Source organism: Sitophilus oryzae, unplaced genomic scaffold (assembly GCF_002938485.1).
Source record: "Sitophilus oryzae breed Bouriz unplaced genomic scaffold, Soryzae_2.0 scaffold_89_pilon_pilon, whole genome shotgun sequence".
Lineage (NCBI taxonomy): Eukaryota > Metazoa > Arthropoda > Insecta > Coleoptera > Curculionidae > Sitophilus > Sitophilus oryzae.
In genome coordinates this window covers 23,280-47,016 of record NW_022147527.1, presented here as the reverse complement: position 1 = coordinate 47,016, position 23,737 = coordinate 23,280, and the positions used below count along the sequence as shown (strand labels likewise).

General features: G+C 33.1%; 1 protein-coding gene across 1 annotated transcript in view; it reads right to left on the bottom strand.

Annotated features, from left to right (window-relative positions):
- Positions 1 to 23,737, bottom strand: part of LOC115890619 (microtubule-actin cross-linking factor 1) — a gene marked incomplete in the record, with an annotated part of 244,898 nt that overhangs the window by 204,520 nt on the left and 16,641 nt on the right. The window contains 2 exon segments of the mRNA XM_030910899.1: positions 17,288 to 17,349; positions 23,466 to 23,737. Of these exon segments, the coding sequence (XP_030766759.1) occupies positions 17,288 to 17,349; positions 23,466 to 23,640 (237 nt within the window).

Here is a 23,737-nt window from a genome sequence, read left to right as displayed (position 1 = left end):
ACTAAAAAGCTCATTAAGGAAGCGACCGTAATCGTTTTTCATTAGAAAACAATTATGACAGGTTTCACTGCGACAGGCTGCACATAGGCGCATTCCCATTAATTTCACTATCTCTCTTGGTTCTTGGTTCAGTGACGTACAAATTATTTAACTGAATATACCATGCCCATATAAAAATCTACTGCCTTCTGAAAAAATACCAAAACTCTATCCGATGCTAACAAGAGAACAAAACTAATACCTCACTACAGCAATCATAGAGTAGTGACGGTGCATGGCTCAATATTACATGGAGATGTACAAAACCTTAGAAAAATAAATTGTTCCGCAACAACGCCTAAAAAAGAATATTATAGGCTACCAATCATAAATTGTCAATCCAAGGCTGTAAATTAGAGTATTATTTTTAATTATATTATAAATAAAAACACGTCAACTAAAATTTATTTTCTATAAACATAGAATGTAGAATGTTTTGAAGGGGGATTAATCACCGCGACCTTACAGATCTATTGTCTGCCCCCCTTTCTTGGGTTATAACTTTTCACACAGTCTCGGAGCTTTAACAAAAGCCAGTATCTGAGACGGCTTCACAGAGGCAAGTTCTCCATCTCCGATATTAGTCCTACCAAAGTTTATGGCACCAATCGTCTCGGCGCACTCAGTGATTAGGTGTTCTGATTTTTCCATTTTCCCCACAGAATCTGCATTAACCATTGTTTCTTAGGTTCAATCTACTGAGGTGTTCATTGAGGAGACAATGTACTGTAAGACAACCGTGATAATCCTAAGATTGTTCTTACTTAAATCAAGACAAATCTCTTTGATTTTTCTCGGTTGTAAATCCTGAGAAATTTCTTCGAGTGTCTTACACCGTTGGAGGATTTCCATTTCAGGTTACGAATGGTCTTTCAGGTTCTTGAGCTCCGCTTTAAGTTGGTTTCCACCTAGAAAGCAGAACGGTTCTGGTCCAGTGACACAAGTGAGTCGAGTGAGTGTTATCCTTCCTATTCTAGCTAGATAGTTTGATTTTTTATTGCCTTCTATATCCCTTGATGAGCTGGCGCCCAAAGTAGGAGAACTTTATTTTCTTTGCTGAATTTGTTCAGCTTCTCTATGCATTCTTTGACCAACTTCGAATTGATGGTTGCTCAGTTGATCGTTTTTAGTGCTACTTGACTATCAGATAAGAGGGCCATTTCCTGTTTTCGATAGTTCCTTTCTTTCTATAAATATAGCACTCTGTCATATTTGTAGTTCGTGAAATTAAAAGTCACAATCGGATGATGATAAATTCAAAACGGGATTTTTTTTTTAAAAGACGGGATTGGTCCCGTGCTGCAAGTGCACGGATGACATGTGCACACGGGCTATTGAATAGATCGAACGTCTTTAAAGTGTCGTGGAGAACAGAGTGCTGGCGGCAAAGGTTTGATCAACTAGATCTATTATTCCGACGAGGAGTGAAATAATAGATCACGCGATGCAGCAGATGAAATCTAATGAAAGATAACAAAACGCGTGGAATTGACGCGTTAGGCATATTTAGGCAGCATTGATTAGGCCCCATACACCAGAAGATTTAGCCTGCGGATTTAGTCCGCGGACTCCGCCTGTCTCCTACCAAAACTGCCATATTTTGATCTGTGCACTTGGTCTGCCGATTAGATTTTTAAATAAAAACAAAAACTGCTTCTTAGAAAAAAAAGAGCTACAGACTTGGATCGCCAGATAAGCACAAAATTTGTATTCGCAGATCACGACCGCAGGCCAAAAAAAATAGATAGGTTTAGCCGAAACCTTCATTCAGAACCTCGCCAATTAGTGGAATAAATTAGTGGTTTCATGTTTCAATTACACTTTATACTTTTTAGTTTACGATCATTCATAATGTTTAAAAAACACAATTAAAATTAATAGAATATCCTAGCAACAACTTGCGTTAGTCAGTTGTATCCACAGAGAAAGCCTAATATTTAGCTTATAAAACAATGAACTTTTCTAACCACAATTTCTCCTGGCGGAAGATAATCAAAGGCCAAAATGACATTTATCGCAAATTTTGAAGTATAATTAGTGGAAAAGTCAAAAGTTTGATAAATTTTTCTGCTAATTGAAAATGTCTACCACTAATGTTGACGTTCTAAATGCTTACATTGAAATTAAAGGAACATATTTCTACGCTAATTGAAACCACTAATTGCGAGGTTCTGAATGAAGCTTTATAGTCAAAATTACATATTATCCGGTAGCTGCCGACATCAGTATCACTGGCCCTGATACGCCAAAACTAGCATGGTAGTGGCACCGTGTAAACACTTTTTTGTACCAATCACTAGGCACGAAAAAGTATGCACACGGTGCTACTGCCATGCCCGTTCTGGCGTACCAGTGAAACTGGCGCCATCAGATACTGGATACGAGTAAAACAACCCTTACTCCAGTTTTTAAATTCGCCGAATTTTTTATGTATTAATTTCAAGTCCATGATGAATGCATTTTGGAATAAAATTAATTAATAAAAAAATGTGATGAAATTTATTTTTTTTTCTCAAGAAATGGCATTAAATTTGGGCGTTCTTATGCACATATGCACTTATTGAAAAACCGCTACTCTCAAAAAGTAATGAACAATCTTGGTTAAGTATAATATTGATACTAAACTTTACTTGTTAGAGATCAACTGACTTTTACTCAGTTAAACTTATATTCATATATGTTTATAAGATTAAAATTCTCTGCAGCTTGCTTTATTGAGATTCCGGGAATACACGCCTTCAACCTGGTCCCGCATCTGCGATATTTACAAAGTTGCGTTTGTTTGTTGTTGCGGAGGAAACGGCTTCGAACTAACGACTATTTCTGGAGTAGGCTGAGGAAACGCCGACAATAAAACAAGAAAAAAACACGGTCTTCTCGTTAAACTTCCCGCTTTAGCTTTTCAAGAAAACGACTGAGGTTATCTTAGAATCTAAACTGCATGTGACACAAAGTCAGGTAGTGAAATGAAACATTTCAACGATAATTTTCAACTTATATGAAAAGGTTTTTTTTTAACTGTTGCACATTTTTAGTAGAGAGCGATCCACAATTATTGAAATAGTGGGGAGTTTGATTTTGCTTGTTTGGTAACAGTGTAATATAAACATTCGAATAAAAATATAAAATATCAGTAGTGGCAAATAGACAAATATATATTTTCAGAAAAAATAAACAATCCAGAACGTAATAGCTATACAGGGTGTCCTAGGATGAGCGTGCATTAGAAGTTTCTAGAGAACAACTATAATATTTGGATCGGAGATTTTTTTTACGTCAATGTTTCACAACGTGATCTATCGATTATAAATAGCTTCAATATGGGCACTTCCGGAAATACCGGAAGCCCCATTTTTTATTACATACTTGAATCAAACACTTTATACCTAACCTAACATTAACCGTTTTTGAGAAAAAAAGATATTTAACATTTTTGGAGGAATAAAATTGCCTGTCAAAAGTGGGGGGCTGTCATAGAATAGAGCGACTAAAAAATTATCATAAATAATTTTAACCCAATGGAAACCTACTTTTTTTATTTCACTAGTGAAAAGGTTTTTCAATTCGTTACTTTTTGATTATTGATGTTCCTATACCTAAAATAAATGTTTTTAACAAGTTATTTAAGATTTAGTTTTAAAGCGTATATTTTTCTTGGTTTTAACCAGTAGCCTATAACTTCAGTGATGTAAACCTCAGGCGATGCAAAACAATATATCTGACCATGTCATATTATAACTTTTTGTTAAAAAATGTCATCGATCGTAATTTCCAAACCATCTTTGCGTTTTTCTTTCGGTATATTATTAATAATATGAACTATTTGATATCACCAAAGAACAAAAATACGAGATATATTTGTATAAATACACTTTTTCGTCCAAAAATTTTAAATATCTGTTTTTCTGAAAAACGGTTAATGTTAGATATAGAGTGTTTGACATCAAAATTCATAAAATTTTACGTAGAATATAAGTATATAATAAAAAATGGGGGTACCCCACAACCTAACCTAACCTAACTTCTGGTATTTCCGGAAGTGTCGCCATATTGAAAATATTTTAAATTTATAGATCTCGTTGTGAAACAATGATGTGCAAAAAATATCCGATCTAGATATTGTAGTTCTCTAGAAACTTCTAATGCACGCTCAGCCTGGGATACCCTGTATACTCCTTTCTAAATATATTTTTTTAAAACATTTTTAGTTTGGCAGTACCTAGCAATCAAAATATCTTTAAATTTATACTACGTTATATCGGAATATAAAAAAGAAGCTAGTTAAAAATCAGTTTCCACTAAAGCAGTCGTCGATCTGTAATTCTCTATTAGCATAGCCGTAAAATCTGAAAAATGTTTATGCCTCTAATGCTAGTATTTCGGGCCGTTTCTTAAGTAATAAAAACTCGATGTTATTAAGTCTACAAGGTATTAACTACCAATAACATCACAACCAACTATTTATTATAGCTTCCTGTTATAAAATCTTAGACGTATTTTTATGGTCCCTCCTCACCCAAATAATGGAACATTTTATTTTTTATGGCAGTTTCAAATGATCCTCTAATCAAAAATCTAATACAAAATACTACGGGACCTTCAATAAATGTGTCAAAATAATTATGTCACTGAGTTTTCCAAAGTGGAATTTATAAACTTAAGCTTCATTCAGAACCTAAGAATTAGTGGAATAAATTAGTGGTTTTAATGTTTTAAGTTTTAATTACACTTTATACTTTTTAGTTTACGATCATTCACAATGTCTAAAAAACACAATTAAAGTTAATAGAATATTCTAGCAACAACTTCCAGTAGTCAGTTGTATCCATAGATAAAGCCTAATATTTAGCTTATAAAACAATAAACTTTCGATGTCCAAATTTTGTCTTGCCGGATGATAATCAAAGGCCAAAATGACATTCGTCGCAAATTTTGAAGTATAATTAGTGGAAAAGTTTGTTAACTTTAACAAGATTAAAAATTCCTACCGCTAATTTTAACGTTTTGAATGCTTACATTCAAATTACAGGAACAAACTTCTACGCTAATTGAAACAACTAATTTGTTTCACTAATTGGGAGGTTCTGAATGAAGCTTTACCCATGAATAATTTATATGGAAAATATTCAACTAAAAGTGGACAGCTAATTCATTTTATCCAAACATCTACGTCATTACAACGTCTTTCTCACTTCAGAACTCTCTTTATTTCAAAGATCATTTTGAATATTCGTTTGAACTAAAAAGACGAAACTGAATAAATGCATTTAACTCATTTAAAGCAACAAATGTAAATGCAAATTCCTTCATTTCAAGTTGTCCCTTTTTAAGCAATCATGTGTGGATTGTATAGTATATACGACAGAAGAACTAAACAAACGCATCGTCCATTTTACTCTTCGACGTCTATAGAATTAGAGTAAACAAATCCCTCTTTGCTCGGGTTTACATTAAAACCTCCGCAAATTAAAGAAATAACTAATTATATCCGACATGCGGATGTCGGCACGAAAAGACCCAAAATTAGATTGCATTGGAAGAGATCGCGTTTCTTAGATGGACAGAACGATAAAAGATAACCTTTCTTGAATAATATTAATCAAGTTCATGTCTACAAACTATGTAGACAGGACAGGGTATACCTATGTTGGTTAAAGTCCGAAATGGAGTTAATATCAGTTAATGTCGACATTAACACGTTAATGTTTGGATTAGGTTTTCTTTTTGGTGGTTTTTTGGTTGAGATTAACCGGTTAATATTGAGATTAACTTGATTTCGGACCTTAACCGTAACATATACATTGTCTACATAGTGTGTACACATGTCCGTAAAGACTGTCTTTGAGTGTGTTGCACAGGAAAAAGTCGTTTGCCAAACTACTCTATCTCCAATAGACGCAATGTTTTTCTTTTCTTCAATATGAGAAAGGATATCCAAGTCATTGTTTTCTTCCTGTTCATAATTTTTGTCTTCACGCTCCCATGAGCTATCTCTAAACTGTTGATTTATTCGATAGAGGCTTTCCAGAGACTGAGCTGCGAATATAATATCTAAACACAGCAGGAATACTATTTCCAGCCAAATGCCATTTAACCATCCTAATTTTTTAAGAAGCTGTAGAAACCATAATTATTTTATACAAAATTACTCTATACGGTACCCTCAAATTCTTGTAAAGAAAATGTGACATCGAATTTGACAATGACAAAGTCACATTTTTGCTGGTATTTTAATTTAGCTTTCTCTGGGCCGTATTATAAATTTTACTAATTTTGAGGTAGATTGATTTTTGCAAATAACTTTTAATGCTTATTCCAAATGAAACAAAATTCTAGACAAAAGTATAACTTTAACGACCCTTCAAAAAAGTCTAATCAAGTCTAATACAACTTTTGAATAAAATTTACATGGGATTTCCCCGTATCCCGTGTTCCGATGCACCATACGGTATTTATTCTGATTAATACACATCTAGTAAGTTGAACCTTTTTGTAGTTTTTTACTTGGTTTCTTTTTTTAAACCAATCTTGTAGAGTGAGATATTCAGCTTTTCTTGGTTCTATGTTTGATATACATTCTTTAAACTAGGGTTGCCAGATGGACAGTGTATAAAAGTAGGACAATTGTACAAAAAGCCTGATTTTTTGATAAAAAAGCCGGACATTTCTTTACTTATTAAGCATTTACACAAGCTTATAAAAGCTTAGTTGTTCTTGTTATTACCGATTCTGAACCGTCCTAGAACTGTGATGCATAGGCGCAGAAGGAAATATGAAGACATTATTTCATTTGCGCATGCGCTGCAGAGTTCTAGGACGGTTCAGAATCGGTAATAACAAGAACCCGAACAAAGCTAAAATTTCAATAAAATTATTTTCTTTTTTTATCTTATACACTAATGAACCGGTCTTGGTTTGATTTTTTATGGTTGACCGGTTGCCGGTTCGCCGGTTGCACTTTTTGCACTTTTTTAGTATTATAAAAATCGAAATTAATTAACAATTTTTCGTAAAATGGAAAAAAAGCCGGACATAAAGAAAAGCCGGCCGGACATTAACAAATTGCCAAAAAGTGGAGGACATGTCCGGCTTTAGCCGGACGTCTGGCAACCCTATTTAAACTAATCTTTTATCTTAGCTATACGGAATATCTTGTTGGTTAAGGATATTGCACTGTAACATTTCCGTTCTTACTCATCGAAGAAAAAGTGTTCACCGCTAATGTCAATTATCTATACGAAAAAATATGTCCTTGGTCTATACCATCCCATTAAAATTCTGAAAGTACTTCCGCTGATATTTTACCGGCGACATGTTTACGTCATTCTTAGTTTGACTGAAAAATCACATGCTTATCGTCTGTAATCGTTAGCAAAGATTATCGTTACAAATTCAATTTCAATTTTTTGAAATGGATTAGATTAAAGCGGCTCTACACATTCGGATATTTTTCACATATATTTGGCGTATATAGACACGAATATGTGTATTGGGTGTGTAATAAGAAATATTCGCCCAAAAGGATATACTATTTGGCAAATAGAAATACATCCCACTTGAAGACAGTAAATGACCACACAAATAAAAGCAAATATTTGCAAAACAAGCAAAGACCTCTCTATCCATATATTCGTACTTGGTGTGATCAGACAGTAGCAGTGCGCTATAGCCACGTTTCGTGTTATTTAGAACGCGTCTCATCCTCTTCAAAAAATCAGCAACGAAGTCTCTGACGCGACGTTTGGAACAGAATATAAAAAGAATTAACCATCGCTGAACAAATTCGGCAAAGAAAATAGAGTCTTCATACTATGGGTGCCCGTTGACCAAGAGATAGAAAGCAATGAAAAAGTAAACGATCTAGCTAGAAAAGGAGCGAACACTCCACTGGACCAGAACCGTTCTGCTTTCCAAACGCAAATCAACATTAAGCGGAACTCCAGAACTTAGAAGACTCCATCCGTAACCTGGAATAGGAATCATCCAACGGTCTAAGACACTCGAAAAAGTTTTTAAGAACGGACGACCGCGAAAAATCAAAGATTTTCCTTGATTTAGTAAGAATAATCTTCGGATTAGCACGGAGTTTCTAACAGGGCACTGTCTCCTCAACGAACACCTCAGTAGATTTAAGCTTAGAAACAACGGCGAATGCAGATTATGTGGGGAAAATGGGAAAACACCAGAACACTTTATTACTGAGTGCGCCGAGACAACAACGGTGCGTGCCATAAACTTTGGTACGACTGATGTCGGAGATGGAACGCTGGCCTCTGTGGAGCCATACTGGGTTCTGTTATAACTCGTTATAACTCAAGAAAGGGGAACGCACAATAGATCTGTAAAGTCGCGGTGATTAACCCTCCTCCTAAGCATTCTACATTCTACATCTACCATCGACTGCCCTGTCTTAGAATGTCTTTATCTTTTTTTTATAACCGTAAAAAGACTAAATCTAGCACCAAGAAATGCCGCTGCAGTAACCACTAAAAAGTCTTCATCTTGTACTTTCCGGTTCAAATATGTAATGACACAATTTGGTAAATGTGAAGATTGTATTGACTAAGAGTGGGTCCCAGGTGGGACTTTCCACTGTGGCCGCGAGGGCCTATTGTGGCTCCCAAATGTGAAGATGATGATATATCAAAAAAGAAATATACCCAGATATTTAAACAAATATACAAATATAAGTGTATTTGTCAAATAAGCGAATATGTGGAGCCGCCTTTAGGTTTTATAAAAAGACTTTTGAACACAGCTTTTGGATTATTCCGCTGCAAATTTTTCAGATCTATTGTCGTCTTCTGATCTCTAGATTATATTCTCCAATATTGTCCTTTCACAAAAATTTAAGAACTTGAAGACTAAACCTTCCATATTGCTCTTTGCCTATTACCATCGTCTAGTAAAAAGAACTGCACATTTGTCAGGTTGTCGCACTGACACAATATGTTCTGCCGCTTCTTCTTCTGTCAATCCCAGCAAATGTAAATGCCTATTGCAATATCCTGTTATCAAATTAGGGAAAGGAAATCAAGTTTTCCTACTATGGAACCAGTCCACCAAGGCATAGAAGGTAATGTAAAAGCAAACGATCTAGCTAGAAAAGGAGAGAACACTGCGCTGTTCTGCTTCTCAAGTGGAAACCAACTTAAAGCGGAACTCAAGAACCTGAAAGACTATCCATAACCTGGAATGAAAATCCTCCAACTGTCAAGTCACTCGAAGAAATTTCTCAAGATTTACGACCAACAAAAATCAAAGCTTTTCCTTGATTACAATTATTATCAACGATAATTATTATCACAGGATTATCATCGGGTTTTTCACAGGACACTGTCTCCTCAGTAGACTAAGATCATGAAACAACGGCAGATTCTGTGGGAAAAAATAGGAAACACCAGATCACCTCATCACTGAGTGGCCCGAGCCGACAACCATTCGTGCCATAAACTTGGTACAAATGTATATCGCAGACAGAGAACTAATCTCTGTAAAACTGTCTTAGATACTTGCTTTTGTCAAAGCCCTGAGATTCTATGATGACTTATAACTCAAGAAAGGGGGACATATAGATCTTTTAACAGTTCTTCTCAGTTCTGCAGTAAATATTTGCGAGTATTCTACTATGAACAACAATGTTAAAAATATACTTTTAGTAATGTTATGTAGAAAAATATTTTTGGATTTTAACTAATCCGACATATTATTATGTGTCACGACTTTCGGAAACTGCCCAGTCAGCCCTAACAGATATAGTTGAAACCAATTTCCTTTTAGCAGCTCTCTGTTGAGTCACCCTGTACAGAATAATAATCTCTCTATTTCACAAGTTTTGTAATTGTCTTAATAAAATTTATATTTTCTAAGCGAAAGAGACCATAAAAAATATATTACACGTTACCGCGGTACACCAGATATAAGTCAGCCCGCCCATATAAGGTATTTTGAGTCACTCAATATCGGCGAGATGGAAGATTTAGTGTTACGAGATTGAAGTCGGCACGTAACGGCAAACGGCCAGGGTAAATTGTGCAGAACACGTTCTAGAGCGAAGTGAGAGCGTTTTTTCTTCGGTTTCAAATAAGAAAAAACCGATCTGTCGGCCTCTGCTACTAATTGAGTGTAAAGACTCGGCTGGAGATCACCATTAATAGAAGCTTATTTAGGAATTTTATTGGCCGTCTTTATTAACATTTGAAACGTATTTGGATTAGAATAATTCAGTAAACTTATTTCGGAGATCCAAGTAGTGGCCTTAGTGGCAATGTTACTAGAAGTTTGTATGAACGAACTCGCCATAAAAGTTGCGTTATGTATCACTCTCCAAATATCAATAATAGTGATACTTGTTTTTTACACTTCAGTATTTATTACTATTTTGTTCTAGTAGGCCGATTTTTTAAGTAAGATGTAGCTAAGTTATTTGTTTTTCACTGTGTTTCACTTTATTATCAAGATGCATCTTTTCTCTATAGTTTGTTTATTGATTTTCTCGCTTTGTCTTCGCTTTTGGATAAGGAAGCTAACGATTTACAGCAATTTTATCATCATGCCTTTCCTTTTTGCCCGTATCAATGCAACCCATAAAATAGTTTTCTTTGTTTTTGTAATGAAAATTTCTTTTGAAAAAGAAATATTATAATGTTATGGTTGTGGCTGGTGGTTCTAAGACCAGAAGTTGATCTTCCATCTCTACCAATTCATATTCAGTAAAAGCAGCAATAGCCCATACAAACTTCTGGACTTAAAACCATATGGTAGTGTAACTATCAATAAAAACAATAATATTACTATTTAATGACAGTGACATTACAAAAAAAATTAAATAGTGGGTTGGTTAGGAAGTTTTTGTGGGAGTAGCCATATACTTTATTACGTAGGTTAAAAGAAGCCATAATATCATTAAAGAAAGGTAAGGCCTCTTCAAAAAATATTCCAAACTGATATCAGCCTACTCACTGACTTACTTTATCCTCTTCTAGAGTCTTCATGGACCTCTGAGAATATAATCAACGACTGGAAGGATGGCATCATAATTAAGATCCCAAAGAAAGGTGGTCTCTCGGAATGTCAAAATTGAGGGGCATTACATTATTGAACACTATAAATAAAAATCCTTGCTAGGGATCATCCTTGAAAAATTATCGAAACAGGCCTTAGCGATCGTGTGTGATCACAAATATTGCGTATAGTTGTGGAACAATAATTGGAATGGCATTCACTTTATACCTGATATTTGGTTGATTCTGAGCATGCGTTTGATAGCCTAAAAGCACTTTTAGCCAGCCCCTCAGCAGAGAGGGGCATACCTAACAAAAATTGTGAAAATCATAAAGGAGCTTCTATTGTGAGGCTCAATGTACAGTCTTGCATAAGGGCCAATGGAGTGAATCCATCAACATTCGAAATGGGGGCGAGGCAGTAGAAGAACTGGTCGTCCAAGACACATGGCAAAGGACAATTAAAAACGCGATCGAAGCAGCAAACCGATCATGGCGGATGTCAAATCAATTGCCAACAACCGAACCCCTCTGAGAGCGTTTATTGAAGCCCCATGCTCCACGTAGGAGTAAAGGACAAAATGAAAAAAAATTAATGTTGATTAGGATGAAAAGCAAAGCTTGCCTTTAATACGAAGATTATTATTAATCTTGCTCTCTCTAGTGTCATCTTCAAAAACGTATACATCTCCAACAAAAAAGTTATAAAAAAATAAATAAAAACTATTGAGAAAGGCGCATCTTTTGGTACAACGGTGTAATTTTAGTAGTCCATCTTCGTCAGTCCAGCTCGCTAGATGACTACCATTTTCTATTTACCATTCTGTAAATGTTTGTTATCTAGATCTTTTATCTTATCCACTTTAATTTCTTGAGGTCCATCTTGGTTATTTCAAGCATACACTACTCCATAGAGCTTTGGAACTTGTCAAATTCCTTACTACTTATATTATACCATTAATTATCATCTATCTACCAACAATCAAAAATATATATATGATGTTTAAATTCTATCAATACATAATATGATAAATCCCTAAACGAACAAGGTACTAAATAATGTCAAATAGTTAATTAACGCATTAAGTTATATGATACGGCTAATGATGCCATAAACGACGAATCAAGTGATGGGTTCTCACGTATTAAGCTGTCTGTGTATGAGTTAATAATATATGTCACAAGTGGAGAAAGATTAAGGCCAATTTAACATCGGACTTTCTTTCATGGCCCATTATCAGCTTCAGATGATTAAAACTTAAAAGCTATACAACATCTCCGAAGAGGTGGCCACATTTTTGTTAGTAATAATTCAATTCTACAGATATTTAACCAAGCCATTATTAAAATTACGTTAAAATGTATTGACAGTCAACTAAACAGAAAATACCACTGATATTTTTTGTTTACACGTTACCTTTCTGCAACAAATAGGACAGAAAATTTGTTTACTGACAAACATTGTCCTAAGATTGGAATGTAGTTCCACGTTTATGTTTATTTATGCTGGTAATAAAACAGGTATTAGAATTTTAAAAAATACCACAACATACAAATAATTCTGATGTCATAACGGAAACTAAAGGAATGACCTTTCTTACATAAATATTAATTTCGACTTAGAAATCTTCACACATAGGCAAGTATTTACAATTTTAGTGTAGATCTATAAATAACACTTTATTATTTTCGTTAAGATATGTAATTGGTTAAATATAGTAAGTAAATGTTAAAAAAAATTCAAGCAAATTTTCTAAGATACATAAGATAAGATACCTAAGGGGTTTCTTAAATATTCGCCAAGTCATATACTAGCGATATAGTTTAGATTAGATTTCTTGACATTTACAAATCAATTGTGACCCTCTTCTGATTTCTAGGTTACATTCAGCAGTCGTATTATTTCCACAAAGTCTAATAAATTGGAGTATGAACTTTGCATCTCTTTGTTAATGGCTTTTCATCTCCTAATAAAAATATTTGTATATTTGCCATATTATTGACTCGCACTGACAGAATGTGTTTTGCCGTTTTTTCTTCTGATTGACAGACTATGGATTCGTCTGTTAATCCCGTTAGATTTAAATGCCTATTGCAATGCCCTGTTAGTAGAGTCACTGCAGATTTTAGAGTTTTCTGTCTTTGCTTATCAGGTCTGTCGTATATTTTAGTCAGCGTTCTAGGTTACTCTAGGTTCTCCAATCGTATTCTCTTTAAAAACTTCTCTATAGCTCTTTGCAAATGGATTATCGTTACCTAGTACAAAAAAACCGCAGATTTGCATTAACACATTCTGCGCATAGCTTTAAATGTGTTATGTATGTATGTAGCTTTAAATGTCTACTGAGCTTGCAATACCTTGTTAGACCCACTGCAGTTTTAACAGTTTTTCTGCCTTTACCATATCAACTAGTGCACTACGAGGGTTGTCTTTTATATTTTACATATAGAGGTGGAAAAAAATAGTTAGATGACTTTTTGAAGGTGCTGGCTACATCTTCTGGGGACTGGAACCTTTGTCCACGCAGGTCATTCTTAATTTTTGGAAAAGTAAAAAACTCCTTAGGACTTTATAAGCTCGGGACTGTATGGAATATGGTCCAATATTCGATGTTTTCTTGCTCTCAAAACTTAATTGTTTTTCGAACTCTGTGGGAACTTGCATTTTTTGGTGGAGGATCATTCGTCGTTGAGGGTTGGTTTTTTGAAACTCTTTTTGGAAACACTTCCAGAACGAATAACTCTCATTGGTTTTGGTTTGGTTTGGTTGATCTCAGTACACCCAAACAGCCGATTAACGTTTATTTTCGGGTTCATAAGAGTAAATCCAGGATCCATTGCCACTGACACTACTGTATATATTGTTTGAGTTTCCTGCGTTAAACGGGTGCGGTGCCGCGGTGTAACGTTTTTAACACCAATTAACTCTAATTGCTTTCTGTTCTTCCATCCACAAATGCAGTATCCAACGAAAAAACATTTTTTTTACAAAATATTCTTCATATAAAATTTTTTGAATCGAGGTCTTCAAAATGTCCAATGATGCTTCAATTTCACAATATATGACATGACGATCTTCTTGGATATAACTTGCGTACAGTCTCGATGTTTTCCTGAGTAACTGTCGTTGTTGGTGGACCTTTTCTTGGATGGTCGCTAATCGCTAAGACTAATACGTCCACGTTTAATTTATCCACACCAACGAGAAATTGTCGACTAATGTGCTGCTTCATTGCCGAAAACAGGAACCAGCTCGGCAAAGCATTTTTATTGAGACAACTGTCTTCGAAAATTGTAAAAAATTATTGCGCGAAAATTTTCTCGGCTTAATTCCATATTTCGACTGACTCGTGAACTTATAAACTTCGGTTTAGATATAGCTTTTAATGACAGTTAATTTTGACATTTGATATATGTTAGCAGGCGCCTACTCTGTTTCTAAATATAAAAGAAAAGACAACCCTCGTAGCTAATATACAGGGTGGTCCGAACTGTATTCCGGAAACTTCGGCAGCATATTCTGCACATAAAAATAGGTAAAAAAGTTCGTATAAATGTATGTCCTAAAATGCTTTATTTCGGACATACAGGGTGTAGAAGTTTCATTTCTATTTCGATTTTTTCCAAATAATTTATGAAGTAATATCAATATTTGGATGGAAATTGATGTCTGGGTGTTTTTTGACATGAGAAATTTGATTTTGATGTCAGTATTACTCCTATTTGTAGGGGGCGCCACCTACATGTGTTTAAACTGCTTTGAAAAGTAATAACTTTTCTACTTTACCTGTATAAAACTAGGGAGTAAAAAAATATACATTTCCATGACCTTCCACGTAAAACGCGTCCCTTGGTAAAATCGCTACGAGCAACCGTTCAATCAATACATCCCATTATTGGCAAAAAGTAAACACGTTGAGTAGGTAGTTATTTGACTGAAATAATAAATTTGAGATTTTTATTTTTTTAAATGAATCAATCATTTTTCTGCGAAAAAAATATTATAAAACAGTTTCTGTTGAACTTTTGGCAAAAAAAAACATTTCAAATTTATGATTTCTGTCTAATAACTATGTGATCAACATGTTTAATTTATGTCAATGATGACATGTATTGATAATTTCGATTTCAAATATCTCGAGAACCATTACTCGTAGCGATTTTTAAAAAGAGACCTTTTTACGTAAAAAAGTTGCAAATCTATATTTTTTTACTCAGTTGTTTTATACAGGTACAGACGAAAAGATATTAATTTTCAAACCAGTTAAAAAATATGCAGATGGCGCCCTCTACAAGTAGGAAACATATTAACTTCAAAATCAAATTTCTTATGTCAAAAAACTTCCAGACACCAATTTTTCATCCAAATATTGACGTTACTTCAGAAATTATAAAGAAAAAATCGAAATAAAAACGAAACTTCTACACCCTGTATCTCCGAAACGAAGCATTTTCGGACATACATTTATATGAACTTTTTTACTTATTTTTATCTGCAGTATATGCTGCCGAAGTTTCCGGAATACAGTTCGGACCACCCTGTATACAGCATAAATACAATATTTATAGTTCATATTACTTTAAGAACCTAGTAATTTTCTCATAGATATAATCAATAAATTATTGCAAAAATAGGTCGCGCAGACCATGCAATAACCCTCAATATCCACCTTAAACCCATTACCAATATTAAAACCCCGATAATCTAATGCACTAAATCTTTCCCTTTAATTGACGAAGTTTTTTACAAGTTTTATAAAATTCATGATTTTGCTAAAAATATTAATAATACCAATTTTATAATACCATTTTTATAGAGACTAATAGTAAATAACGGATTATGCTTGAAAATAAATTATATACTGTCGTTATATGCTGCTATTTAATCTAAAACCATTGATTAATTGCTATGACCCAGTTCCGCTGCACCGAAAATAATCAGCATGACATTGTTCTGGTCCACGATTCAGAGGGACAGTGACAATATTTATAGAACAAAATTGCATTGGGAAGTGTTTGTGGCGACTTTACAAGAATTTCGAGAATCTGCTTTGCAGTCGGAAAGACAAATTTGACATTTAAATTATGGCCTTTAGAATTTATGTGAAAATTTATAGAAAACAGTGCTATCAGTGTATCTCTGCATACGATGTAAATACAGGATATCCATGAATCAGGTCGCATTTAGAAGATTTTATTGAACTAGAAAATATAAAACGATTTATGAATAAAAATACCGTATGATCGAAAAATGGGCGTTAAGGACTGCTGGAAAATGAAAATTGATGATAATAATTTATATTTAGAGGTCAATCTCTAGAAGTCATTTACTAAAAATTGACCTAAAACTATACAAAAATTAACATTAATTATAGAAAAATTAGAAAAAGATAGAACGTTTCCAGATACAAATCAGAAAATATTTTTCCTCGAATTTTAAACTACACCATTTAAAAACCATTTTGACTCAATATAAAAATAAATTACAACCTTCTTAAGGCCAACTGACACTAAGCGCATTAAAAAGTACAGAAAAGTATGGGCCAAGTAAATGAAGTCCAGGGCTTGAACTTGAACTCGCCAAAATTATTATCGATTGTCATTCCCAGCCGTCTTTGACTCCGTTTTTTTTTCGACCTCATTATTTTTTTCTAAAAATAGTCCCTATTAGTCCCATATAGTCCCTATATGTATTTCACTATTACATACATACCTATATTTCTTGGTAGGCTATTTATAAATATAATTTATAATAATCTGTTATATCAATCAAGTTCTATCAATGGTTTCTCACGTATATTGTAAAAAAAATATCAAAAAGATAAGTAAACTCAACTATCAAATAGAGTTTATTATTTCTGTGAAGTATGACGTAGTCATATATAATAAAGTCTACGTTATATAACTCAGTATAATGGCAAAATAAAAGAATCAATCAAAAAATCACTGCAAATATTGCAAAGCTTTTACGTAATAACTACTATGTTTGTATTTGTTTATTTAGCTTGAGTAGCTAATGTTTAGCTTAAATTATTCTATTATTAAAGCCATTACTCTTACTAAAAATACTATACGTATCATAGAAACTATGAGTCTTAAAAGATGTTTTAACTCCCATGGGCATGCCATTACTTAAAATGAAATGTTTTGACAATTCATTTCTTGCACTGACCTTCTGTTGTATCATTTAATTAAATAATTATTAAATTTCAACGAAAACAAGCGATAAAAAAACTGAACCTTACCTTTTTCAGATGTTTGTTGACCCATTTCGTGAACGTCTTCTTTTGTACTGCGTCTCTCTCATCTGAAATTCAGAAATGTTAAATTAATTAAAAATATTTTTATTTTTTTGTCATTTCGATTAATAACATTCGTACAACTCGTAAAATCATTGCCAAAGTTTAAAGTCATTGCAAACCACTGAAGCCCCATACTCGCTATTCGTCGAGCTATTGGCTGATTAGGTTCGTTGATTTATTTGGAAATTCGTCCATTCTGTTCGTGATATTTCTATTGATTGTTCGCCCAAAATCGCCCAGATTCGGACATACAGCCGAATCGCCGCATTGACGAACCGAAACAGCGAATAGTGAGTATGGGGCTTGAGTAGAGCCAGACTCAGACGACTCGTGTATCTGGCAAGTACACCAATATCTGCGTACTGGGCAAGTATACCAATGTTTGCGTACTTGGCAAGTATACCATCTTTGTAAACAACAGTTTTTTCAAAAAGCATTAACAGCCGTACACCCGCTTTATGTGCGAAATTGATGATTTTAAATGCTTTTCAAACTATTATAGCTCTGCTAAAAAATGCGTACGAATATTTTTTTCATTTGTAATCAACAAGTTACGCGTAACAAATAGTTTTTTATACGTAAAAAATTGTCTTTTTGCGTGTAACAAATAGTTTTTTAAGTGTAACAAACAGTTTTATACGCTTAAAATAAAAAAAATAATAAATAATTTGATTCACCGTCACAAAATTTGTATTAAAATATCAATATACTTTCCATTTGATAAACATGTGGACTGCTCACAGTGCTCACAAATACACGTCACATCCCTACGTAATCATCAGCGCTCAGTGAGTATGGAGCTTAACCATGATATACAATATGAGAAGCTCAGATGCCTCTTATATAAAAGAATAAAATATTTAGATTTTCTTTTATCCTGTCCAATATTCATAGAGTCAATTACAACAAACTAAGTATTCAATACAGTAAATAAACATTAATAATAGTTTTAGTTCACATTATTTTAAACTATTTGCCAAAATATAAAACATACCAATGCATTTAAATAATTATTTTAAACAAATTGTTTAATAGGGCGTACTTTCTCATACAAAAGAATTCATTTTCGACTTTACAGTTATGACTCGAAAAAATTTAAACAAATAGAATCCCATAGTGCTTTCTCGTTTGGTAATTATCGCTTCGCCTTTCTGTTAAATAAGATTTTCTTGCCTAACGAATTGGAACTTATTACCCTTATTTTGTTACATGTTATTATGATGAGTGTATTCAAAGTTATAAAAATACCACGTAGAAACTAAAATGGTTATGACAACATTATGGTAATTTTTGAAAACAAAAGATAAATCCACTGAATAGAAAAATATACACAATTTTATTAAAAATTTTTTTTTTAAGACTTTTTTAAAAATCACCCTGTATATCTAACCAAATATTTTTAATTTAATTTATCCCAACTAAGATATACTTTAAAAAGAATAAGAATTGAATGAAATTATCTGGGAAATTATCAAACAAGAAAATTTACAAGGACATCAATTTAAGTAACAAGACAAAGATTTTTCAGGAAGGATCAATCAGAAAATTTTATGCCGGGGTGTCGATCCTCGCGCCAATCCTATTATTATTAATGAAAATAGGAAATAGTACCATAGTGACATAGTATTATGTACTTCGTGACATACATTGAGTGAGCCGTTTAAAATGATTCTAGGATATTTCAATTTTCAACCCCCTGTATATGGAAGGCTTGATAAATGCAAAGAGAGTACACTAAACTATACATTTTGAAATTAGCTAAAATTGTCTACCGGATTATAATAAAATATGTAATGGTTACCATTAAAAAAATCAGGATAATGTCGTATCTAGTAAATTTGACGTTTTAAAAAAATTCAGAGAGAAAAGCGGCATCCTCGCGTAAAATTACATTAAAATTACATAATAATTACATAACTATAGAACACCCTGTGTAATAATTTCGTGAGCAAATTAATCTAAAACATTATTTTTCAGCCAGAGCCATGTCTCCTAAGCATTTTGCTTTTTGGTGCATGTCGATATATGCCTTGGTTAATTTTTAAGAGCGAAATAAACTTGCCCCCAAGGAATTGGAACAATTTGGATTTTTTTCAATTATCATTTTTTTTATGTTATTTTTCAATATTATGAGGTAGCTTTGGTGATTATTGTAAACTATAAATATACTACTATGAACTGCCCATGTTCAACAAATGAACCCTATAGAACTTATAGTTTGGGAAATGCTTGCCAGGAGGGTTAAATCGCGAAACGGCACCAGTTGCATTAAATGAACTTCGCTTGGTCCTTAAAGAACAATGGGGAAACATAACGCACTATGTATGCAGCATCCTCGTGTAAAATTACATTGAATATTTTTTTTCTTTTCTACAAATAGAAAATATAGGAAAAGCGTAAATTGGTCATTTAAAATAAAGTACCCTGTATGTACATGAAGCATTTTTGGGACAGTGGTTTATCCTGTATTACTAAACTTGATTGGCATAAAGAATTAAGCTTGTTATAAAAAGATAAATCAGGCATTATCTTAAAGCTCAAAATGATTAACTGTATTCTTAAGACTGTCTGGGAAAATACACCAAGAACCGCATTCCTCGGGCAATGAAAAAAAATAAAACCTTCCAAACGAAACAAATCCCCATAATCCCAGATATTAATTCCCTTGCTCTGTATTTCGAGCGTAATTCTGTCATCGCCGCCACTTAAAAATCTTCATCCAGATGTCGTCAACCCGAAAAACACAGATGATGGGGTCCAAAACGTTCGTAATCGATGAATTCTTAAAGCCACCGGTACCCTACTATGCACAAGTGCATGTAATTAGTAATGGAACGATGTGTTTTTAACGTTTTCCATTACATCACGATGACAGCAATATGTTTTGCACTGAAGTGGACATGAATACGTACGGTTGTTTCGCTATCAATCGTAAGTAACGTTTATTTGAAATTGGTAAAAAACTGAATAAAAAGATTAAGGGAAAAGCATATAAAAAATCTTAGATCGACCGCGACGGGCTCCTAAAATGGCCGACTTAAATTCCGGTTTATTAGTGCCGTTCTAATTTTATTCAAAACGTGTAAAAATATAATGTAGAGTAGACTCAATTTGTTGTTGTATTTTAGGTTGTGAATAAATGCTGGTAGTCATTAAATTTGTTAGAAAAATATACAATTCTAATAAAAATAGATTATTAGAAAAATAGAGAATTATAATTATTTATTAACACAAACATCCGATACGCTACTGAAGCAGGTAAGTCAAATTGACGTATCTAACTTCTTTTACAGTCTTTTTCAATAAATAGCAATAGTGTCCCTGTTAATTTAAGTTCTGGTACAATTTCGTTCTAGATGTTCTACCTTTAAACAACTAACAGAAATAGAATAAATAATAAATGACATAAAATAAGCTCAGTAAAGACTGACAAATCCACAAATTTCAAATCAAATTCAAATGTGTCAAATAAATCGTCAAACAGAAATGTCAAAGATCCCCACCCTAGGACCCTTCGACTACAACTAAAATGATTTGTCTACCTTGCATGAATACATGGATAGCATTTTACTCCCCCTTAATATTTTTATTCAAAGTAAAGAAATAAGAGCCATAGACATAATATTTAAAACACTAATCCTGTACAGTTTTGATCCAACATTTCGAGAACCGTACACTAAATTTTATTTACATTAACCAGAGCGAAAGAATTATCTTCAATTTAATTCAGTAAACGACTAAAGATGAACAAACCGTATCCACTAGATTAGCGGATTGACTTATGCAGATGGCAAGTCAAGTACCGCTTTTTATCATTCCCTTGTTACCAAACGACAAAAAAGTTCGGTCGCCTAATTACACTTAGGAACTATTTACAAGTTACAAGGGTGTAACACTGGTAATTTGCAATGTTCCTTGTATGGTTCTGTAATGTTTTTTTTTTCTAATTGCAGTAACGCGACTGGATAAATACAATTTATAGTATGAAAATATAAAGCAATTATTTAAACTCTTGGAAACACAAAAGAAAGGTAGTCAAGACATTTTATATAATCTTATTATCACAAAGCAGGTAACCAAAAAAGTTAGGGGTTAGACCTTCCCTAAAAACATCCTATTCGATTCTTCATCCAAATATCACAACGGATTACCCCCCCCCAACATATTTGTCTGGATAAGATTTTTTTTTACTTTAAATATACCAAAATAAATTTTTACTTGAGGCTTATTATTAAGATTTATAGCCTAAAAAATAGTATATCTATTATTATTAATATCAATAATTAAAAAAATATACCACAGAAAATTGAATGCCTTTTATCCCGCTAGACCAATACAGTGTCATAGAAAAAGTTCATATCTTTTGGGATTTTTTTATCAATAATTGATTTAGAAAAATATTTTGGCGTTTATTTTTACTTTGTTATTGACTAAATATGGCTTAAAATTCAACCTGTTGCTCTCCAGTATCAGTCCAATGTACCTGAGAGAGTACCTAGTGAGACTGAGTGTACCTAATGAGTAATGAGATGGCTGATGGCCTAGCTGAAATTGTTATAATTATGTAAAATTAACAAAAAGAAACGCAACAGTTTAAAATACCTTTTTCAAAATTCAGCGAAGAAATCCATTTTCTTCCATTATTGTCTTTAAATGTCAAATTTCCGACAGCAACGCATTAATGTTCTTTATATCATTTTGAATTAAATTTAAAGTTTAAACTATCGCCAAGAGAAAATTCACCGAAAACAACAAATAAAAGGAACCATATGATATGAATCCCCCCTGTAAATTCTTAATGGGGTATTCTCATATCATCAACAGAGAATCAGAATCATGATAATATGATATGATTCTGATTCTCTATGAATTTTGTATACTCTGATGAATTATTAGCTTGACTTTTAACATAAATAATAAAATCTGCATCTATAGGGTGTATAAAAAATATTTTGATGAAAGTGATAAAGAAAGTCCTCCAACTAAATCGGTATTAATAAGCAAAAAAATAGACCGTATACACTGGTTAAAATGGATGAATCGTCAACTAAAATGATTTGTCTCCAGAAATTATAATCTTTCAACATTACAAGCATTTTTCGAAAAATACTCAGTCCAAGTTACAAAATTAATAAACAGCAAAGTATAATTAAGAAAGTGGTTTTGTTTAAATCAGAAAAATAGGGCACATTTTGGATAGCAATTAAAAATAATTATTAAACACTTCAGATCTATCCCTGATTTTAAAACAACTGCTAAGTATATTTTAAGCAAAAATATAATAAGAGATATTTTGAAACGTCAAAAGAATTAATAATTTTAAAAAAAATCCTTATAAAAAACTCTTGATTCATCCATATTAATCCATACGATCCAAAAATACAAACCACGCATTAAGCCGTTAGACGTCAGCGACAGCTCCAAAACAACATCAACGATATACACTTACCGGCACGAAAAACGGACACCCTAAAATGTTGATGTATTTTAAAGTTTTATATATTGTATTCTAGTTGACCAATTTTGATGATCTTTTAAGCACTTTGTGGTTAAACTATTTGACTTTTTAATATCTCTTTGGAAATTAAAAATGAAAGGTCCCATCTGTCAGTTATACTAGGGAACACAAAATGTTGCATTAGTATAGGTTTAAGTTTGGAACACCCTGTGGAATATGTTAATAAAGCAAGAAATTTGAAATCATTTTATCATCTAGGTGCATCTTTTCTCAATAGCTTTATTTTTTTTTGGAGATATTTTTTGTAAAATGTTAGCGTCTTCTTCAAAAGCGAATATAGCCAACAAAAATATAGCTTTTGAAATGAACCAAAAAACAAACTATCGAGCAATTTCTTGCTATTTATATTCCATAGGATGTTTCAAACTTCACCAAAATATCTTTTCCTCATATAATTGACAGATGTGAACTATTATTCTTAATTTAGGAAGAAACATTACAAAGTTCAATAATTTAGCTTTATATTGCTTAAAAATCATCAATATTGACCCTCAGAAGAAAATATAGTAAACTTTAAAATATATCAAAATTTTAAAGTACCTGATCTTAGTTCCGGTGAGTGTAGTTGCCATGCTTAAAACTTAAATCATCCCACCACCGTACCTGAAGTAGCCTCAATAAATAAATCCCATATAGTACCTTTAAATTTGGTAAGGTTCTCTTCGTACCCATGAGGAACCTCCTCGGTCCTCCTGTACTTTTCCGGAGGTCCGTCGTTGTAAATGGACTCCCTAGGATCGAATCCTAGCTTTTCCTTGTAGTAATTTTGCGTCGACATCACTGTGTACACATCGAATAATCGCGCACTAGATTATAACTGACACTACTTTATACGAGGAGGTATTAGTGTTTTCGTTAAAACTTCTATTAATTTG